Below are 19406 nucleotides of genomic sequence, written 5' to 3'. Positions count from 1 at the left end.
TTACGACCTCATTTCATATTTGAATTTTATTTATTTTTTTACAAATCCAAATAACTGTAAATTTTAAACGTTCATTCTTCTCATCAAGACGCACCTAATAAAAATATTTTAAAAATAATTCGTAAAAAATAAATTGACCAAAATACCCCCAAAACATTTCAGAGGTATTTTGATCAATTTATTTCTTGTAAATTATCTTTTTGATATTTTCATTAGATTCTCCTATTTATGAAGAATACAGACCTAAAATTTTAAATTATTTGGATTCGTAAAAAAAACATTAAAATTCAAATACAAAATGAGATCGTGACTGTCAAATTGGCCCAGATTCAATCTGAACCGACAAAACAATAATGTCACGTTACCGGAACAAATCCATACTCTTCCATATGTTCAATAAAATAATAATATTTAATTAATACAAATGTTCTTCTCCCAAGTTCCTCTCCTCTTATTTCACAGGAGCCCGTGGCCAGTTCACACAGAAATTTAATCAACAAAAAACAGGAAAACCCATCATTCCTTCTCAGGCAGCGGCAGCTGATTCCAATAACTCTCTCTGTGCCCTATCCTTAATCCTCCTTTCAAGCTCGGGCCTGAAATGCCTTATCAAACCCTGCACAGGCCAGGCCGCTGCATCCCCCAAAGCACAAATAGTGTGCCCTTCGATCTGCTTTGTTACCTCTTGAAGCATATCAATCTCCTCCAGCTTAGCATTCCCAACCTTCAACCTCTCCATTATCATCCAAAGCCACCCTGTTCCCTCCCTACAAGGTGTGCATTGCCCACAACTCTCGTGCTTGTAAAAGTACGACAGCCTTGCAATTGCATCAACAACATCAGTTGACTTGTCCATCACAATGACAGCAGCTGTACCCAACCCTGATTGTACAGCTTTGAGAGCATCAAAATCCATCAAAAGATCATCACATATGTCCTTTGGCAAGAGGGGGACCGATGAGCCACCAGGGATTATAGCCAATAGGTTGTCCCACCCTCCTCGAACACCTTTACAATGCCTTTCGATAAGCTCCTTGAGGGGTATGCTCATCTCCTCCTCAACAGTGCAAGGCTTGTTCACATGGCCCGAAATGCAAAAGAGCTTTGTGCCCGAGTTGTTCTTTCGACCAAAGCTCGCAAACCACTCGGGGCCCCTGCGCAATATGGTCGGCGACACAGCGACTGTCTCAACATTTGTTACGGTGGTGGGGCACCCATAAAGCCCTGCATTTGCAGGGAAAGGGGGCTTAAGCCTCGGCTTCCCTTGCTTGCCCTCAAGGCTCTCCAATAGTGCCGTCTCTTCACCACAAATGTAAGCACCAGCGCCAAAGTGAATATGCACATCAAAGTCATAGCCCGAGCCACAGGCATTCTTGCCGAGCAAACCGACCTCGTAGGCTTCTTTTCGGGCCTTGAGGAGGTTGAGCCGCTCATTCACATACTCACCGCGAATATAGATATAGGCTGCACTAGCTCGCATGCCAACGCCAGCAATCAAGCAACCCTCTAGGAGTTTATGAGGGTCATGCCGCATGATTTCTCGGTCTTTGCAAGTTCCTGGCTCACTTTCATCGGCGTTCACAACTAAGTAAGAGGGGCGGCCATCAGAGACCTTTGGCATAAAAGACCATTTGAGACCCGATGGGAAGCCGGCACCCCCACGTCCTCGAAGGCCCGACTTTTTCATTTCATTGACGATCCAATCAGAGCCTTTGAGGATGAGGTCTTTGGTTTGGTACCAGTCACCCCTTTTCATGGCCCCTTTGAGGAATGGATCATTTATACCATAGAGGTTGGTAAAGATGCGGTCCTCATCCTTGAGGCCACCGAAGTGGGTTTTCTCAGGGGGTGGTGGAGGGGATGGAGGCTGGGGAGTACTTGATGTAGTTGGGGCTTGTGTGCTGAAAGACCTGTTGAATGGCACCAATCCCTTGCTGTAGTGCTGAGTGAGTGATGATCTAGGAAAAGAGAGAAGGTTCCTCATGGGTCCCTATCGATGGTGAACAAATGGCGGAATGAGTTAAAATAGAGTCAACTATATATCAAAAAATCAAATCAAATTAAAATGGAATCAAGCTTCTTTTTTTAACACTTTGTTCTTAGTATTAAAAGGATACCAACAGCAGTAATCATTTCATCAGGGCCTCTTTACTAGATATTCAATCTTACAGAGCCACTAACATGGAATTGGCCTAACAACAAGAACGTGTGAGCACCTTGCAAGTGGCTTCTCCTGTCCGCCAAAGGTATTTTCGATTTTCTAAACATCTGGATATTTTCAAAGTTTTCACCAATACTTTCACAAATTTTGAAAATGGATTCTTTTCACATTGGGAGGGCTCATGACCAAGACTCTGGCCTAAGTGAAGCAAATCTGTACACTTGTACCAATAACCAAAACTACGAAGAGAACCCTTCAAAGTAACAACAAGAATAATTTGTTTATACCACTTACCTTCTCACCTCTAATACTGCATATAAACTCTTAATACACTCCCCATACACCCCTCCACCCCCCACCCCACAAAAAACAAAAACAAAAACAACAAGAGAAACACAATGATACCCTCTTTTGCCCTTATCATAGACATGCATACTAGAGCATCCCATTCATAATTTTAAAAGAACTGCCTAGCATCATAATCATCCTATGAATGGCAAAACATTGCGGCAAAGAAGATTATGTAAAATTGGCTTCCCCACTCTGTCTACTCATGATCATGTTATTTAATCTATTTTACATATCAAGCCCTAAAAAATCAATGCACTCTTTCAAGTGATTATTCTTTCGATAAAGAAGATCCTTGATTACTTGAACCCATCACACCCGATGTTTATTCCCTTCTTTGTATTGCAAATCTTTTAAGTACCAACAAACAGCATAATAGAAAAGTCCCACCAATCGTAAAAGTTTCTGAACCTCACTTGAATGCAAATATTGTTCCCTCACCACTATAGTCAACAACAGGTAAAGTCATATTCCCTTCAATCAGAATTCCAGATAATGAGCATTACTGGCAACAGCATACCCAGAAACTTTGATTCCTCATTCCTTTGATGTATACATGTCAACATTTATGGGCGCCTGGAGTATCTAAACATATGCCCCTCACTGATCTAAGGAAACAACTAACAATTGGATTGCCTGAAATGTACCTAAAATAATCCAAGCCACAAGTAGTCCCATGGGGTAATGTATTCAGCATTGTAGGTCCTCATCTGGAAACACCATACATGCATTCCACACCAAAACTCAGAACAGCTACTCTCACACTACCTGAATTCAAACTACGCATGCTCCACAAAAGCACCATATGCTTCACACTCTTTTCTTCCTGCATTTAGGTGGTAAGCACAGATTCAAGACTTGGGTAGCAATACTGCAAACCTGAAGCCCTACCAAGGAAGGTACAAGGCCAAATCCCACAGTCATGCTCATGTCCACAATCAAAATTCAAAAGGAAGGATATAATACCAGGCATCAATAATTCTTTCTCAAAACAAGCAGGCATCAATACTTTCCAGCTCACCAGTAAATCTGAAATTCAGATGCCCAAACGTCTTCAAAACCATTATTCTTGGGAAGGATCAGGATGTATACAGGACCATATTAAAGCATACATCATACAAAATAATACAAAAGAGCTTCCTGATATACCAAAGTGCATCTCAAAGGTTTCTTATTATCAACTCTAAAGAAAAATAAATAAACAAATACATAAATCTATACATTCTAATCGCAACGAACTTACATAGTGTGCAAAGCACCAATAAAACCCATACCGGCATGAAATGATCCAACTGACATCTCACAACTTCCCCAATAGCGGTACAATGCCAAAAGTTACCTCCAATACGGGGGAGTATCAGATATCAGAAGCCATGTATTATATTTTGTGTTCTTCATTTTATTCATCATCTTTGCCATCTGCAAATTCTTAGCGTGTCTGGATGTGGTTAGTCCATCAGACGTGACTCGCACTTGGTACCCTACCGATTTCCAACCGATCCTTGTCATCGAAAACTACGTATCATCAAAAACTAACTTATTTTATCAAATCCAAAAGTCAAAAAAATAACTTAAAAACAAATGGCCAATCCAGCTTACACTTCCAAAAAAAACCCAAATAAAGTCCTCTCTAATGAATCAAGGTCTATAACATTAGCTCAGCAGACTTATCCCAATAGACTAGGCCAGAAAAGGACAAAAGGAAAGCAAACTCACTGTCCGATTCCAAAAGAAGAGCAGGGTAAATTGGTATTATGAACAGAAAGGAAAGTATTATAAAAGGTCCATAAACCAATCTGAACCTCAAAAATGAGAAAGGAGAAATTAGGATCAGGAATACCCTTCTAATAAAAAGGATGACGGTAGTAGGATGTATGGAAATTAGAACACATATCTTTCATCAGAGCAGAGAGACCACAACTAAAAATGATAAACCACCTGATCTAAACACTAAATGAAAAGTTTTCCATGATTCCGCTGATTCATGTGTCTGCCCTGATTTTCGATAGTTTTAGGATCCAAAACACATCCCAGATAACTGCAAATCCATTTTTACCTCAGATAAGAAATTTGGATCTCTAAAACCAGTGTAGAGATTATCTTTGAAGAACTGGAACGAACAGTCAAAGAAGGGTCCGGGATCGACAATTTGAAGGTTTAAAATTCATTTTCGCCAGATTCATGATTTTGGCGCTTGAGATGATTGACCTGTAGAGTTTTGGATCCAAAATCCAAATGTATTTTGGAATGGTGGACTCGCTATAATAGGTGCATCCTCGGACGCACCTGAACCCTAACCCAAGGCTAAATTCATCACATGTTCCCAAAAGGATCAATCAAATATCAGACAATTGCAGGTTTAGAGGGGAGGGACAGAAATAAGAGCAGCCAGATCTAACCGATAAAATAGTAGAAAATTAGTTTACAGATCTCAAATTCACATATCCTGGCATAAAATCTAAGAAATTGGTCCAATACAAAAGCTGAGATATGCCCAAGTCACACCGGCAGAGCACCAAGGAAAGCAAGTTTTACTGCCCAATACCAAAAGGAAAACTTTGGCTTTATAAGCCAAGAGGAAAGTGAAATAAAAAGTCAATAAATTAACCTGAAGCTCAAAAAAGGTAAAGGGAAAACCAGTCTCCTGTAATAATTTTATATGGTACAAAGTATTGAACTAGATCAGAGAAACTACATGGATCCCTGGCTATTTTATAAGCCTTGCAAGTAGGATACAACACAAAAAGATAGATAAATCATGTGTTAATACCTACATCAGGTATGTTGGATTGAACTGATGAAACCACTGACGAAGTGGTTAGTTTTACTTCATAAAATGCTCTTGCATAACGTTGGGTTTCTGTATTATAATTTCTCGTTTTCACAGTTTTCTGATTTTGGTACAGTAGTGGAATTAGCTCAAGCTAGTGTGGTTTACAGCCAGTGTGGTCTGTAAACCACAGTATAAAAGTAGTGGATTTCAAGATATGAATTGAAGAGAAATTATGCAAATCATGATGGCAATGATGCCGAATGCAATTATCCATCTCTGGGAATTCTTATGTGGGTGAAGATACGTGATGGTTTATGGTGGCCTGCACAGATACATCAACTATCTCTTGCACATTTGATGAACTTTTACAAGCTCTGTTAATACTCATGCTTGATCTTTAACTGGTTTTAAATGACATGACATACATGTGTATGTGGAAGACGGATTGTAATATTCATTAATATAGAGATTTCAGTTCAATCTGTGAGCAAGATAATCCTAATTATTAATTTAAAACAATAAAAAAATGTTCAGGCCTTCATGAATGGAGTCATCATTCTCCGTGAATTTGATTTGTTTACCAGGGTGTAGATGATAACATGGTATGCGACAGCAATAAACTCAACGACAGAAATTGAGGGTGGATTTCTTTTGCAGCTCTATGGAAGCTACGACCAGTCTCTGTTCCCATCTGATAGATATTAAGCATTTCTATATGTTCTATTGTGTTACATCTTCCCACTAACTGATGATCTAGTTCATGGTTCTTGCAGCTTATGGATGGATCCGATGATTGATCTGAGTTTGAGGATGTTAGTGTCAACAACTAGAAAATACTCTTTTTATGTATTTGATACTCCTAATGCATGTATCTTTTATCGTCCAACTTTTTGTTTATTTAACAACCCACCCATGCTTCTTATTGGCCACACCATCCAGATTGTTAAGCAAAACGATTACAGTGAAAACGTAGGCTGTTTGTTTCCTACTCGGACTCAGCAAGGAGAATGGACTCACCCGAAATGCACCAAAAATACATCTTTCATCAGAGCAAATCAATCACAATCAATAATGCTAAGTAATATTGAAAAGTAGTTGGTTCCTAAGTATTAGAAATTCAGGATGCAAATGAAAAGGACTATGAATAGTGCTATTCCTCTAAGGGGCAGAGAATTTTGTTTCTATGCCATGACATTTACAACAACTACCAATATTGCAGTGAAAGGAAAATAATATTTCAGGAAAGGAAATGAAATTCTAGAGTCTCATCCCATCCATGAACTCGAAATTTGGATGACCAAATATTCAATACTACCGATGAAATATGTCTATAAATACACAAGTTACAATGAACTGACAACCAATAATTTAAAATTTGAACAAACTCAGGTGACTCAAACATACAACATTTCCTTTTCCAATTAGTCTCGGATGTTTTAGCCATGGATGGAACATATGTTAAAAGAAAAGAGTAAACATACAGAATCATTATCTATCAAAAAAATTAAAACAAAAGAAACTGCCCCCCCCCCCCCCCTCCCAAAACAATGGCCATTACAAATATGATTCATAAAAAGTCTAGGAAGGTAGTGAATATAGTAAAAATTTCATTGTTTCATGAATCATCGTCTGATCATAAGCATACCAGTGTAATATTTAAAAAGAGTCTGAGACTTTGAGGAAAGATGTAACAGATCAGTAGATGAAGTTAGATTGAAATTCATTTGGTTTATTTATTTGCACCAAACCCTAGAATACACAAAACCAAGAAATTACACTTGGAAGTTAGAAAGGTTACCAGGAACTGAAAAGGAACACTCTATAATACCTTTTCCTTCGATAGCTTAGGACCCCTTCAAGGACAGGGATGATCAAACCCCACGAATCACAGATTTCAGCAGTCCCTCGAGTTATACGTCAATTAATATTTACATTCATAATTACTGTGTTGGGTTTAAAATTAACCACGAAAAGCAATCAACACTTCTCATTTTAATTATGTAAACACTAATAACAAAATTTCGTAACTTATTTTCACCCATAAGATACAGCAGAGGGGCGAAGGAAAAGGAATGAGAAGGAATATATTCCAGACCGAAATTTTCTTTCCAGATGAGAAAGTAAACAAAATCAAAATCAATAAAACAAAATATTCACAAAAGAAACGAATTTCTTACAAAATGTTGAATCTAAACAGTACCCATTTTTTCTTTCTACAGCAAATTAATCCTCCTGATTTCACAAATTTCAAGAAACCAAGTGAATCAAATAAAGTGCTGCGAAATAGAACAAATTACAGAAGCTATAAGATTACAAACCCAAGAGGAAATAACACACGTTTCCGAGTTATGATACAAGAGTAGGCAAATGAGTAAGGAAAGATACCCTGTTAACTGAAAAGGAGGAGGAGAAGCAGAAGCTCCTAAAAATGGTGCAAGTCCACCGAAGAGATGGCGATTTTTCAGGATCGAAGGGCTAAGTAGAAACACCAGCAATGGAAATGGGCAAAATGACTTGGGCTCTCAATTCTCCTTGTAAATGGCAGCCATGATCTCCAAAAAGCCGGACCTCAAACACAGGAATTGAGTGAGACCGTTAAATTTCCCCATGATTTTCAGTAATGACTACCTGGACATTTTGTAATCTCATGCTCTTGATTCATTGACGTGTAAATATCACTATATCATAATTCTGGAGGTACAAGGTGGTCCTCCGGGACCACTACTTTCTTCGAAGGAAAAAATTTATATAAGGTTTCCACCTCATTGCGTGCCATAATCTGCACTACCTGTTGAAAATTTTCATTGTACTGGCCTACAAATTTCTCTTAATCATGCTGCTAAGGTACTTCAACATAACTCTTTAAGTAAATGTGTTGCGTTCTTTTGATGCTAAAAAAAACCTTCAATTTGATCGTCTAAGATTGTAATGTATTATCTAGACAGTCAATTTTTAAGTGTCTATAGATCTACTCGATCTACACTATTTTTTAATCTTTAAATTTTACATTTCGTAATGAAAATAAATTTTCAGACTATTACAATAATTTCTATATTGATACAATATGTTTCGGGTAATATATGAAGGTGAGATGTACTTTGATTGGCTAGGGCCTCAACCTTATACAAACCATACCCTTTTATTTTAGTTATAAACCGTATGAGGCCCTAAGTATTGATTTTTATAATCGAGGCTTCCATATATTGTAATCCATCTTACGGTATGAGAATCACTTTATGTTATCAAATATAGTAATATGCAGTTTGAATTAGGGTTCCACATTCCAATACATTAGGAGGTTTGGTTTTAGGTTAGGCTGGAGAAAGAGAGGGAGAATTGGAGGCTAAATCAGTGTCAAATAATGATTCAGATATATAGTTTTCTAAATCTATAAATGTTCAATTAAAATAAAAAAAATAAATAGAAAAAGTGGTCTATATCTTCTTCACCTTTCTAAATCTATAAATGTTCAATTAAAATAAAAAAAATAAATAGAAAAAGTGGTCTATATCTTCTTCACCTTTTTTAGACGTTAAGACCATGCCTCTTCTTAACTATTAGCTGTCAAAAGTTTACATAAGCCTAGAATTCAAACAAAATATTGAATTTTATGAGTAATATGCAGGTCCCTCATCATCTTTGATATTTTGTGAACTAGAAAAAAAAAAAGATTTGGGACTGTTAATCAACCCTTTGGAGGGAGATTTTTTTTTTATGCAAATCAACCATTTTCCCTCTTTATGGTATCAGAGTCTTTAGTTCTTTAATGAACTCATCCAACCCTATTATCAGACGAAACTCAGGATATCGAAGTTGTTACTTATTGAATCCTCTATATCTTTTTTTTTTTTTGGCCTTTGATTTCCAAATGGATTTTAAAAATGGAAAATAGTACCAATGATTAGTAAAGATGATGTAATAGTATGAAACGTTTTGTCATGGTTTTTCGATTTAGTATTGGGAAAACTCCTTTAATTATCTTGTAGCCAGCGGATGAGAAGTTCAGTTCTGGAAACGTGGACAACCTCTTCTGGAAGGCAAATATTTACACCTTGTGCCACCAACATACAGAAAAGAAATGATCATTTATGCCTCCCAATAAAAAGCAAGGTTTTATGCTAGAAACTGAAGAAGGGTACTAATGAGGGAAACATACACATAGATGGAGGTCACGGAGGAGGAGCTCATAAAATGGATACGGTGGGAGGTGATGGAAGAGGAGCTCATGCAATGGATATAGAGGGAGGTAGCGGAGGAGCTAATCAAATGGTTCAAACAGTGGGTGGTGAATTCTTGTTGTCCTCAGAAGCACATATGCCTTCTCCCCCATAGGCTATACCATCTTGCTCCACCCATGATTGCTGACCCAGCAAAACCTCAATATCCTGCTCTCTTGCGAGATTGAGCTTCATGGACGATGCCTTAGTACACCACTCTCTTTCGAGATCGAGCCTCATGAACAACGCCTAAGTAAGTTATTCTCTGTCGAGATCGAGCCTCATGAACAACGTCTCAATATGCCACTCTCTTTTGAGATTGAGCCTTACGAACCATCGGGCGGAGCATGTTGTCATTGTTCAACCAAGTTCACCACCAATGGGGAGGGAAGATCAAGGAGGCTTATCATAGGTTTGTGAACTTGACATGAATTCAAACATGTGTAGAAGATACACAAGTTTGTGGACTTGACATGGATTCAAGCCTGTGAATATAAGATACTCAGGCAGAACTTCATGGTGATATAAGGAAAATATTGTACCTGACAATAACTGCATGTTTCTATATTTTCCACACTCTCCCTCGAACTTAAGATGTGTTTAAGAGAGAGCAACTTGAGTTTGAACAACTGAAAACAGGCCTTAGAAACAAAGCATAAACAAAAGAAGCTTGAGCAACTGCAAATTAGTGATTTTCAGAAACCGACGCCTCAAACAAAGGAGTCTCGCATAATAGCAACAAGCGTCCTGAACAGACAGGATAAAGTAAAGAAAAAACTCAATCATCACACAAGATGAAGTAACCGAAAACTCCATCATCCAATAGGATTGAGTAACAAAAAACTCAATCATTAAACATGATCGAGTAACAGAAAACTCCATCATCAAACAGGCTATAGCAGAAAACTTGATCATCAACTAGGATTGAGAAATTCGATCATTAAACAAGAGGCACTTGGGAGAGCCAACAGATATTAGCGATGGATTAACAAGCACAGTTGGACCTTATTTCAGAGTTGAGAACAGTAAGATCCAAAACAGATACGAGGGTCGAAACATGATTCAGCATAGAGACATATCAAAGAGTTGAAGTGCGACTCGATAGATAGTTGGAACCCTACTCAGCAGATAATTGAAACACGACTCGGCAAAGAGTCGAAACATGACTCTACAAATAGTCGAAACACTACTCGACAAATAGTCAAAGCACGACTCGGCAGAGAATCGAACAGTCGAAATTCGAATCGACAGAGAGACAAATCTGAGAGCCTAATCATGAAACACGACTCGTGCCTATTTTGCAGATGGTGCAGATCGATTGTTTTCAAAGGCCATTTTTAGAGGTGGATTTAGAGGAGGGTTTCAGATCCGGTTCAACAAGGGTCCAACATCAGAGGAGAACCCGACAACAATGGTTCCAAGGCTCAGGAAAACTATGGGGAGTGCACCATATCTCTTTCCTCAACAGTGCACCATCCCTCTATCTTTTTCCTTGTGCCTCCACTACAAAAGAAATAGGAAGATTCTTAGTGGCGCAAGGAAAAGAAGTCATGCGTAAATGAGATGGAATATGTGGTGGTAGACATATCATAAACTTCTTTTGAAGGTCAGTAAAATATGGAACAAACGTCTTTATGTACAAAGCTCAATTTTAGAGAGCGAGGCTAGGGGACATCAGGTAAAACACAATAAAATTCCTACGATTTGATGGAATCTGATGTTGTGGCTCTATCAACATTGCTGGAATAACTTATTTCTTTGGTGAAGATAACAAATTCAAGAACAAGGACAGAGATGAGATGGGAGGTGACACTGAGTTGTAGATAGGTAAAGAGGCAATAGGCTGGTCAAAGAGGCTATGGCCACCTTAGATATGAGGTCAAGGAGTCTATGGATCGGAATAGATTGATATCTTCTGAATAACATGGCTTTGATACCATGTTAAGAATATTTGGGCCTTAAGCTCCTATGGAAGATGTATTTCAGAGCTTAACGGAGATGTGAGAGCCTCAATTTATAGGGTTACAAAGCTGTGTACTACTAAAGAAAGTAACATATGTAATGAACCACTTTCCTAATAAGTTCGCAGTACTAGATCTCAGGCTTCATTCCTATACGACCAGGGTAAGGGAATCTTCCCCATTGAATCATCGAAAAAAAAATAAAGAGAAAAGTGGAATACCGAAGTGTTGTCCATCATGCTTGATCTCGAAAGATAGTGGTATATTGAGGCAACGTCCATGAGGCTCAATGTCGCAAGAGAGCGAGATGATGAGGTGTGGCCGGGTCTGCAATCAGGGGAGGAGTAAGATGGTGTAGCCTTTGGGGGAAGGGGTGTATGTGCCTTTGAGGACACCAAGAATTAACCACCCATTGCTTGAACCATTTGATGAGCTCCTCTGCTGCCTCCCTCTATATCCATTGCATGAGCTCCTCCTCCGTCGCCTCCCTCCATATCTATTCCATGAGCTCCTCCTTCACCGCCTCCCTCCATATGTATGTTTCCCTTATTAACACCCTTCTTCAGTTTTTTGCATAAGACCTCCATACGGATTTATTTGAGTTTTAAGAATGGGAAGGGGATAACAGCAGATAGCAATGATTTTCTAAGGTGATTTGGTGTTTTTGAATCAGTAACCATAAGGGCCTTTGATCGAGTTGTTTTAGCAAATATTATAGTCATTTTTTTCATAATCTACACCATACTTGGAAGGGCAAAATTTCATGAAATTCTAATATCGGAGTTACTTGGATTAATAGGATTTTTTATTTTATTTTTATTTTTATTTTTATTTCTTTTCTTTTCTTTTCTGTTTGTGATGGAGGAGCAAAGGATGGTTTGGCAGAAGGTCAATGGAGCTGATAAGCTTAGAATTTTGGGGGTCAAATTAAATGACGATATGAAGGATTATGTCAAGAACTAAAGCAGGGTGCTAATGAGGGAAACGTACATACGAAAAAAGCGGCAGAGGAGGAGCTCATGGAATGGATATGGATGGAGTTGATAAAGGAGGAGCTTATGCAAACGATATAGAGGGACGCGATGGAGTAGTTAATTAAATGGTTCAAGCAGTGGGTGGTGAATTCTTGTTGTTCTCAGAGGCATATATGTCCTTCCCCTAGAGGCTACACTATCTTGCTCTACCCCTAATTGCAGACCCGGTGACACCTCATTATCCCACTCTCTAGTGAGATTGAGTCTCATGGACGACACCTCAATATACCACTCCCTTTCGAGATCGAGCCTCATGAACAACGCCTCGGTACGCCACTCTTTTTCGAGATTGAGTCTTACAGACTATCGGGCGAAGCATGTTGTCATTGTTCAACCAAGTTCGCCACCAATGGGGAGGAAGGATCAAGTAGGCTTGTCACATGTTTGTGAACTTGACATGAATTCAAGCATGTGCAGAAGATATACGGGTTTGTGGAGTTGACATGAATTCAAGCCTGTGCATATGATAGGTCACCCATTTTTTAACGGTTGACCCTTTTATATACGATAGTCATGCAGAACTTCATGGTGATATAAGGAAAATATTGTACTCGAAAATAACTCCAAGTTTCTATACTTTCTACACTCCCCCTCAAACTCAAGATACGTTTAAGAGATAGCAACTTGAGTTTGGACAACTAAAGGAAGGCTTTAAAAACAAAGCAGGAATAAAAGAAGCTTGAGCAGCTGCAAATTAGCGATCATCAGAAACTGATGCCTTGAACAGAATAGTCTCGCATAATAGCAAATCAACAGGCCTCTGGAACATACATGATCGAGTAACAAAAAAACTCGATCTTTACACAAGATGGAGTAACTGAAAACTCCATCATCCAATAGGATTGAGTAACGAAAACTCAATCATTAAACATGATCAAGTAACATAAAACTCTATCATCAAATGGGATCATGTAATGGAAAACTTGATCATCAACCAAAAATGAGAAATTCAATCATCAAACAGGAGGCACTTGTAAGAGCCAACAGAAATCAGCGGCGGATCAACAAGCACACTTGGACCTTTGATTCGGAGTTGAGAGCAATAAGATCAAAAATAGTTCAGAGGGTTGAAACATGATTCTGCAGAGATAGATCAGAGAGTCAAAACACGACTCGACAAATAGTCGAAATACGACTCGATAGAGAGTCAAAACACAACACGACAAAAGTTGAATAGTCAAAATACGACTCGAGAAATAGTCGAAATACTACTCGACAGAGAGTCAAAACACAACACGACAAAGAGCTGAATAGTCAAAACATGACTCGATAGAGAGACAGATATGAGAGCCGAATCACGACTAGGCAGACATTCAAAATACGACTTGTGGCTGTTTTGCAGATGGTACAAATCGATCGTTTTCAATGTCATTTTCAAATGTGAATTTAGAGGCGGGTTTCAGATCGGGTTCAACAAGTGTCTGACATCATAGGGGAACCCGACAGCAATGGTTCTAAGGCTCAGGAAAATATGGAGAGTGCACCATCTCTCTCTCCTTAACAATGCATTGTCCCTCCATCTTTTTCATTGTGCCTCCACTACGAAAGAAAGAGGAAGATTCCTGGTGGCGCAAACCCATGCGTGAATGAGATTGAATATGTGGCGATAGGCACTTCATAAGCTTCTTTTGATGGTCTGTAAAAATATGGAATAAAAGCCTTTCTTATGTGCAAAGCTCAATTTTAGAGAGAGAGGCAAGGGGACGTCAAGCAAAACACAATGAAATGTTGGCGATTTGATGGAATCTGATGCTGTGGCTCTATCTCCATTGTTGGAATAACATATTTCTTTAGTGAAGAGAACAAATCCGAGAACAAGGGCCGAGATGAGATGGGAGGTGGCACTGAGTTGCGGATAGACAAAGAGGCTACGACCACTTCAGATCTGAGGTAAAGGAGTCTATGGATTGGAGTAGATCGATATCTTGTGAGTAACCTGGCTCCGATATCATGTTAATAAACTGTATTTCTGTATATTTGGGCATTAAGCCCCCCATTGAAGATGTACTTAAGAGCTTAGCGAATATGTAACCGAGAGCTCCAATTTATAGGGTTACAAAACTGTGTACTATTAAAGAAAGTAACATGTGCAATGAACTACATTCCTAATATGGGTACACTTAAAATGAACTAAAATATTGTACCAAAAAATAATCACAGGTTTCTATACTTTCACAATAACCACCTCTTTTCTCAAAAATAATTACAGGTTTCTATACTTTCCACATTAACCACCTCTGCATACATATATAGAATTTCTCCTACAAGTTCAATACAAAAAAAAATACAATTTATCCTTCACATGGTATCAGAGCCTTCAGTCTAGAGATATCTGAACCTTCAATCTAGAGATATCAGAGTCTGAATAGAAAACCACTTGTTAAAACTTCAATATTTTGTAAATCACTATGCGAAGAACCACCCTTTAGAAAACCACTCTGCTCATGCCAAAAACCACTGCAAAACAAAAAAAACCACTCATTGAAACTACCTTCCAAGAAACCATTCTGCATAACCATTTTTAATCCAAAAGCTATTCCATAACCACAGACTCTTTTTGTAAACTAAAAAAAAAAACAAAGAAACGCCCAAAAAACTGCCAATAGAAATACCACCATCGAAACCTTCAGATCTACAACCACCCACCAAAACTACCATCTGAAACTAGATTTCGATACATACCTGGTTTAGAGGCATTCTTACAAATCCAATATTTTTCCTTAGCCATTTTCGGATAGTTTGTTGAAATTCGAATCTAAAGCGCTCCACCCATCAACTTACACAAGTGGATCTGTTCCAGCATCTTTTTCTTCTAATAGTTGCTTGAATCCTTTTTGTATGAGCCTTCCCTCTCTCTAGAATCACTATTTTTGTGTGGAGGAAAGATGGGTGAAGCCCCACAAAATGGGTTGTTTGTCTCTGTAACATTCTACGAAAGTTTTGTTTTCTTGAAAGATGACTTGGGATTTAGGGTTTTTCTTTTTGGGTTTTTCTGTATTCTTTTACCCGATTCTCTATCTCTCTCTTTCCCTTTCTTTCTCCTACCGTTTCTTTTGTTGGGTGCCCTCCTTTTGTTTGGGTTTTCCTTTTTACTACATTTTTGAAATATTTAAGAGACTAACCACTTGAAAATCCTTGTAAAATTGGTTGGTTATATAAACCTTGAGTTGTGACGGACCATCATTTTGAGAGAAGGGGGGTGACCTCAACATTAAGTTGTGACGCATCACATTCTTTGTCCTATATTTTTAGGTGGTGATGACACATTTCTGATCATTTTTTCATGATTTCTGTAACTCAAGCAATTAGTACAACACCCCAGACTGTTCGTGTTGCTTCCTTATCAGTCACTCTTGCAATGGAACAACTTCAGTAGTTTTTCTCACTGTCCCGATTGTCCAATGAATCAGCATCTGCTTTTTTCTTGTAAACCTCCTTCAGCTTCCTGGTTAATAAACTCCGGTGCTCCTCATCGTATGACAATGAATGAATCTATTATTGTTGATTGCAAACCTTGTTTTGACATTATTTGTACTGTTGATGGTACTACTATGAAAGTTTCTAAGGTGGACTCAATTACTACATCCTCTTGTCCTTTTGGTAAATTGAATGTTTCTAATGTTTATCATTTACCTCCAGTACTCTGCATTTGCTTTCTATTGGTCAGATTACCCATTCCAATTGTAATGTTGTTTAAACACCCTCTAGATGTCATGTGCAGGATCGGTAGTCAGTGAAATTGAATGGGACTGGGCATAAAGTTGGTGACTTCTACTTTTTTGACCATCTTCATTTGGAAACTCATACTGAAACTTCTGTCTGTTTCGTAATACATAATAAAACATCTTTATGATATCAACGTTTGGGTCATATTTATGATTTTCGTTTATAATTTTGTTCTTAGGGGTGTTATTGATTATATTTCTTCCAAAAGTCTCTTTATCGTTAAAGATTGTGAGTCGTGCAAACTTCCAAAAATGCATGCATTGCCATTCAACTACAACAATTCAATTGTTGCTTCTATATTTGACCTAGTACACATACTAAGTCTGGGGACCAGCTCCTCTTAATCAAAGAGAGATTCACAATATTATCTCATTTTTATTGATGATCATACTAGAAATACTTTGATTTTCTTTATAAATAACCACTTTGAATTATATGACATCTTAATCGGGTTTTCTTCATACATTGAAACTCAGATATCTACCAAAGTCAAAGCTTTGCAATCAGATTCTAGTGAGAAGTATATTAGTTGAATGTTTCAAAAAAAAATTTCTATAAAAAATATTCAGCACAAAAAATCTTGTCCATATGCTCCTGAGAAAAATGATATTGTTGAACACAAAAATCGCCACATTTTAGAAACTGCATAAGCTCTTCTCTTGTCAACCTTAGTTCCTAAGGCTTTCTAGGCAGAAGTTGTTTGCACAACTGTTTATTTGATTAATATTATGTCTTTTGTTGTCTTATTTGGATATTCCCCTTTTGAATGATTGTTCACTCAACCCCCAGACTCTTCAACTCTTCGTGTTTTTTATTATATATGCTTTCATCTATTGCCAGTATCTAAACAGGACAAACTGTTTGCCAAAGTAGTTAAATGTTGTTTCTTAGGTTATCCTTACCACCAAAAGAGATGTAGATGTTCTGACCATGTGAATAGGAAACTTTTGGTTTCCTGACATGTGGTATTTTTTGAACATATTCATTTTCATTCCCCTCCACTTGTTGACTCTTCCGCTACTTCTTTTATTGTCTCTTATGATATTTCTCCTGTATCTGCAACCTCACAAATGCCTCATATGGATGGTCCAATTGTAGAGTACTCAACTATTGCTAATGAACCACTTTAGGCACTTGCATCTGCTGCTCTTGTACAAACACATGTTGTTTGTCATCGTGCTCGTGTCCCTTTTTTACCTATATGTTTTGTTGATTATGAACCTTTTTACCTAAGCACCGAGCATTTCTTGCCTTTGTTCATTCTTACTCTGAGTCGCAGACTTATGAGGAAGCTGCCAAACAACTTAAGTGGCAACACTTCATGGTAGAAGAATTGATTGCTCGTGAAAACATGCACGCTTGAACTTGTTCCTCTTCCCAAAGGTAAAATAGTCATTGGTTGCCGTTAGGTGTACAAAATAGTTGATGGTAGTATCAAGCGCTATAAGGCACGACTTGTGGCTAAAGGCTATAATCAACAATTTTGGGATTGATTTTGTTGAACATTTGCCCATGTTGCCTACATGACTATAGTTCGTACCTTGATTTCTCTAGCTGCTATTTGTCAATGGCCTCTATATCAGCTTGATATAAAACATGCATTTCTTAATAGCGATCTTTCAGAAGAGGTATATACGAATTACCTCTTGAGGTTTCTGATCCTGCTAATAGTGTCTATCGACTACGATGCGCATTCTATGGGCTTAAACAAGCTCCTCATGCTTGGTGTGAAAAAATTAGTTTTGTTGTTGTGTCCAAAGGTTTTTGATAGAGCCATCATGACCCGGCTATGTTTGTCTAAGTCACACCTAGAGGCTGTGCAATTCTTCTACTTTATGTTGATGATATGATTATTTCTGGTGATGATGAGGATACGATGATACATCTAATCAAGCAGAAACTTTATCAACTATTCAAGATAAAAGATTTGATATTCTTAAATATTTTTTGGGCCTAGAAGTTGCTTATTCTCTTCATAGGTATTTGCTCTCACAACTCAGTATGCCGCATGTATTATTTCTCGAGCACGTCTAGAGGATGATACAAAGCATGTTGCCAAACCTACTGAGCTTAATGTCAAACTCTCTCTACAATGGTGAGCATCTTTCTGATCCTATATTTTATAGACAGCTTGTTGGAAGTTTGATTTATTTGACTATCTCTCGGCCAGACATTGCTTACGTTATTCATCTTATCAATCAGTTCTTGAGTGCCTCTCGTTCTATTCACTTGGTAGTTGTTTTACGTATCACTTGTTATATTCAAGACACTCTTGATCGTGCGTTGTTGTTTTCTTCGCCTTCCACTCTTGAGCTTTGTGCATATACTGACTCTAATGCTGTGGGGGATACTACTGATGGGAGTCAAATGTAGGTTTTTGTATTTTTCATGGTGACTCCCTTATTTCTTAAAAGAGTAAAAAACAGAAAAGTATTACTCAGTCAACAGCTGAAGCTGGGTATCGAGTAATAACCCAAACAACAACTGAGATTGTTGGCTTTGTTGGTTATTAGCTTACTTGGGTGTGAAGTTTTTCGAACCCACTCCCTTATATCATGATAACAAAGTGTGATTTATATTGCAAAAAACTCGGACTTCCATGAGTGCACCAAGCATATTGAAGTAGATTGTCATTTTGTTCGACATAAATATTTGGCTGGGACATTCTCTCTGCTTCCAAACTCTTAATGATTCGCTTCCGACTATCACGAGTTTGAGGGGGAGCGTAAAATTATGTATATTTACTTTCTTCTTTGTACTAGATAGGATGATCTTTCCATGATCATGAAATATGTAGTTTTTCCTTTTGTTTTAAATCACACATGTTATACAATGTAACCACTTATATATATATATATATATATATATATATATATATAGAGAGAGAGTAATGATCCTATGAGACCCTCCCACACCCATGTGTGTAGGACCCCAAAGGATCAGCATTAAATTTGGTACAGATATCTAGAAAAGTGAAATCCCACACCCAAGTGATAACTTTCTAGAGATCAATGCCAAATTTAATGGTGATCCTTTGAGGTCCTACACACATGTGTGTGGGAGGGTCTCATAGGATCATTATATATATATATATATATATATATATATATATATATATATATATATATATATATATATATATATATATATATATATATATATATATATATGGGATTTCTCCCATAG

At 37.8% G+C, this 19406-nt stretch overlaps 1 protein-coding gene across 3 annotated transcripts; it reads right to left on the bottom strand.

The window, feature by feature from the left end:
* Window positions 1-361: 361 nt before the first annotated feature.
* LOC18429014 (NADH dehydrogenase [ubiquinone] flavoprotein 1, mitochondrial) lies at window positions 362-7929 on the bottom strand. 3 transcript variants are annotated; one of them, XM_020664487.2, is made up of 3 exons: window positions 3476-3803; window positions 3157-3335; window positions 362-1990 (listed from the first exon to the last, which is right to left on the bottom strand). In XM_020664487.2, exon 3 carries the CDS (start codon window positions 1982-1984, stop codon window positions 527-529), a length of 1458 nt encoding a protein of 485 aa, XP_020520146.1. In that variant the 5' UTR covers window positions 1985-1990; window positions 3157-3335; window positions 3476-3803; the 3' UTR covers window positions 362-526. The 3 variants fall into 3 exon arrangements, with proteins under 3 accessions (XP_020520146.1, XP_020520147.1, XP_006838360.1); XM_020664488.2 differs by lacking the exons at window positions 3157-3335; window positions 3476-3803 and adding an exon at window positions 7601-7929; XM_006838297.4 differs by lacking the exons at window positions 3157-3335; window positions 3476-3803 and adding an exon at window positions 7668-7929.
* Window positions 7930-19406: the final 11477 nt, after the last annotated feature.

This window comes from Amborella trichopoda, chromosome 4 (genome assembly GCF_054954075.1).
Source record: "Amborella trichopoda isolate Santa Cruz 75 chromosome 4, AtrichopodaSantaCruz75HAP2 v2.0, whole genome shotgun sequence".
Taxonomy (NCBI): domain Eukaryota; kingdom Viridiplantae; phylum Streptophyta; class Magnoliopsida; order Amborellales; family Amborellaceae; genus Amborella; species Amborella trichopoda.
Note: the sequence above shows the minus strand (reverse complement) of the source record. Positions and strands in the feature narration are given on the sequence as shown.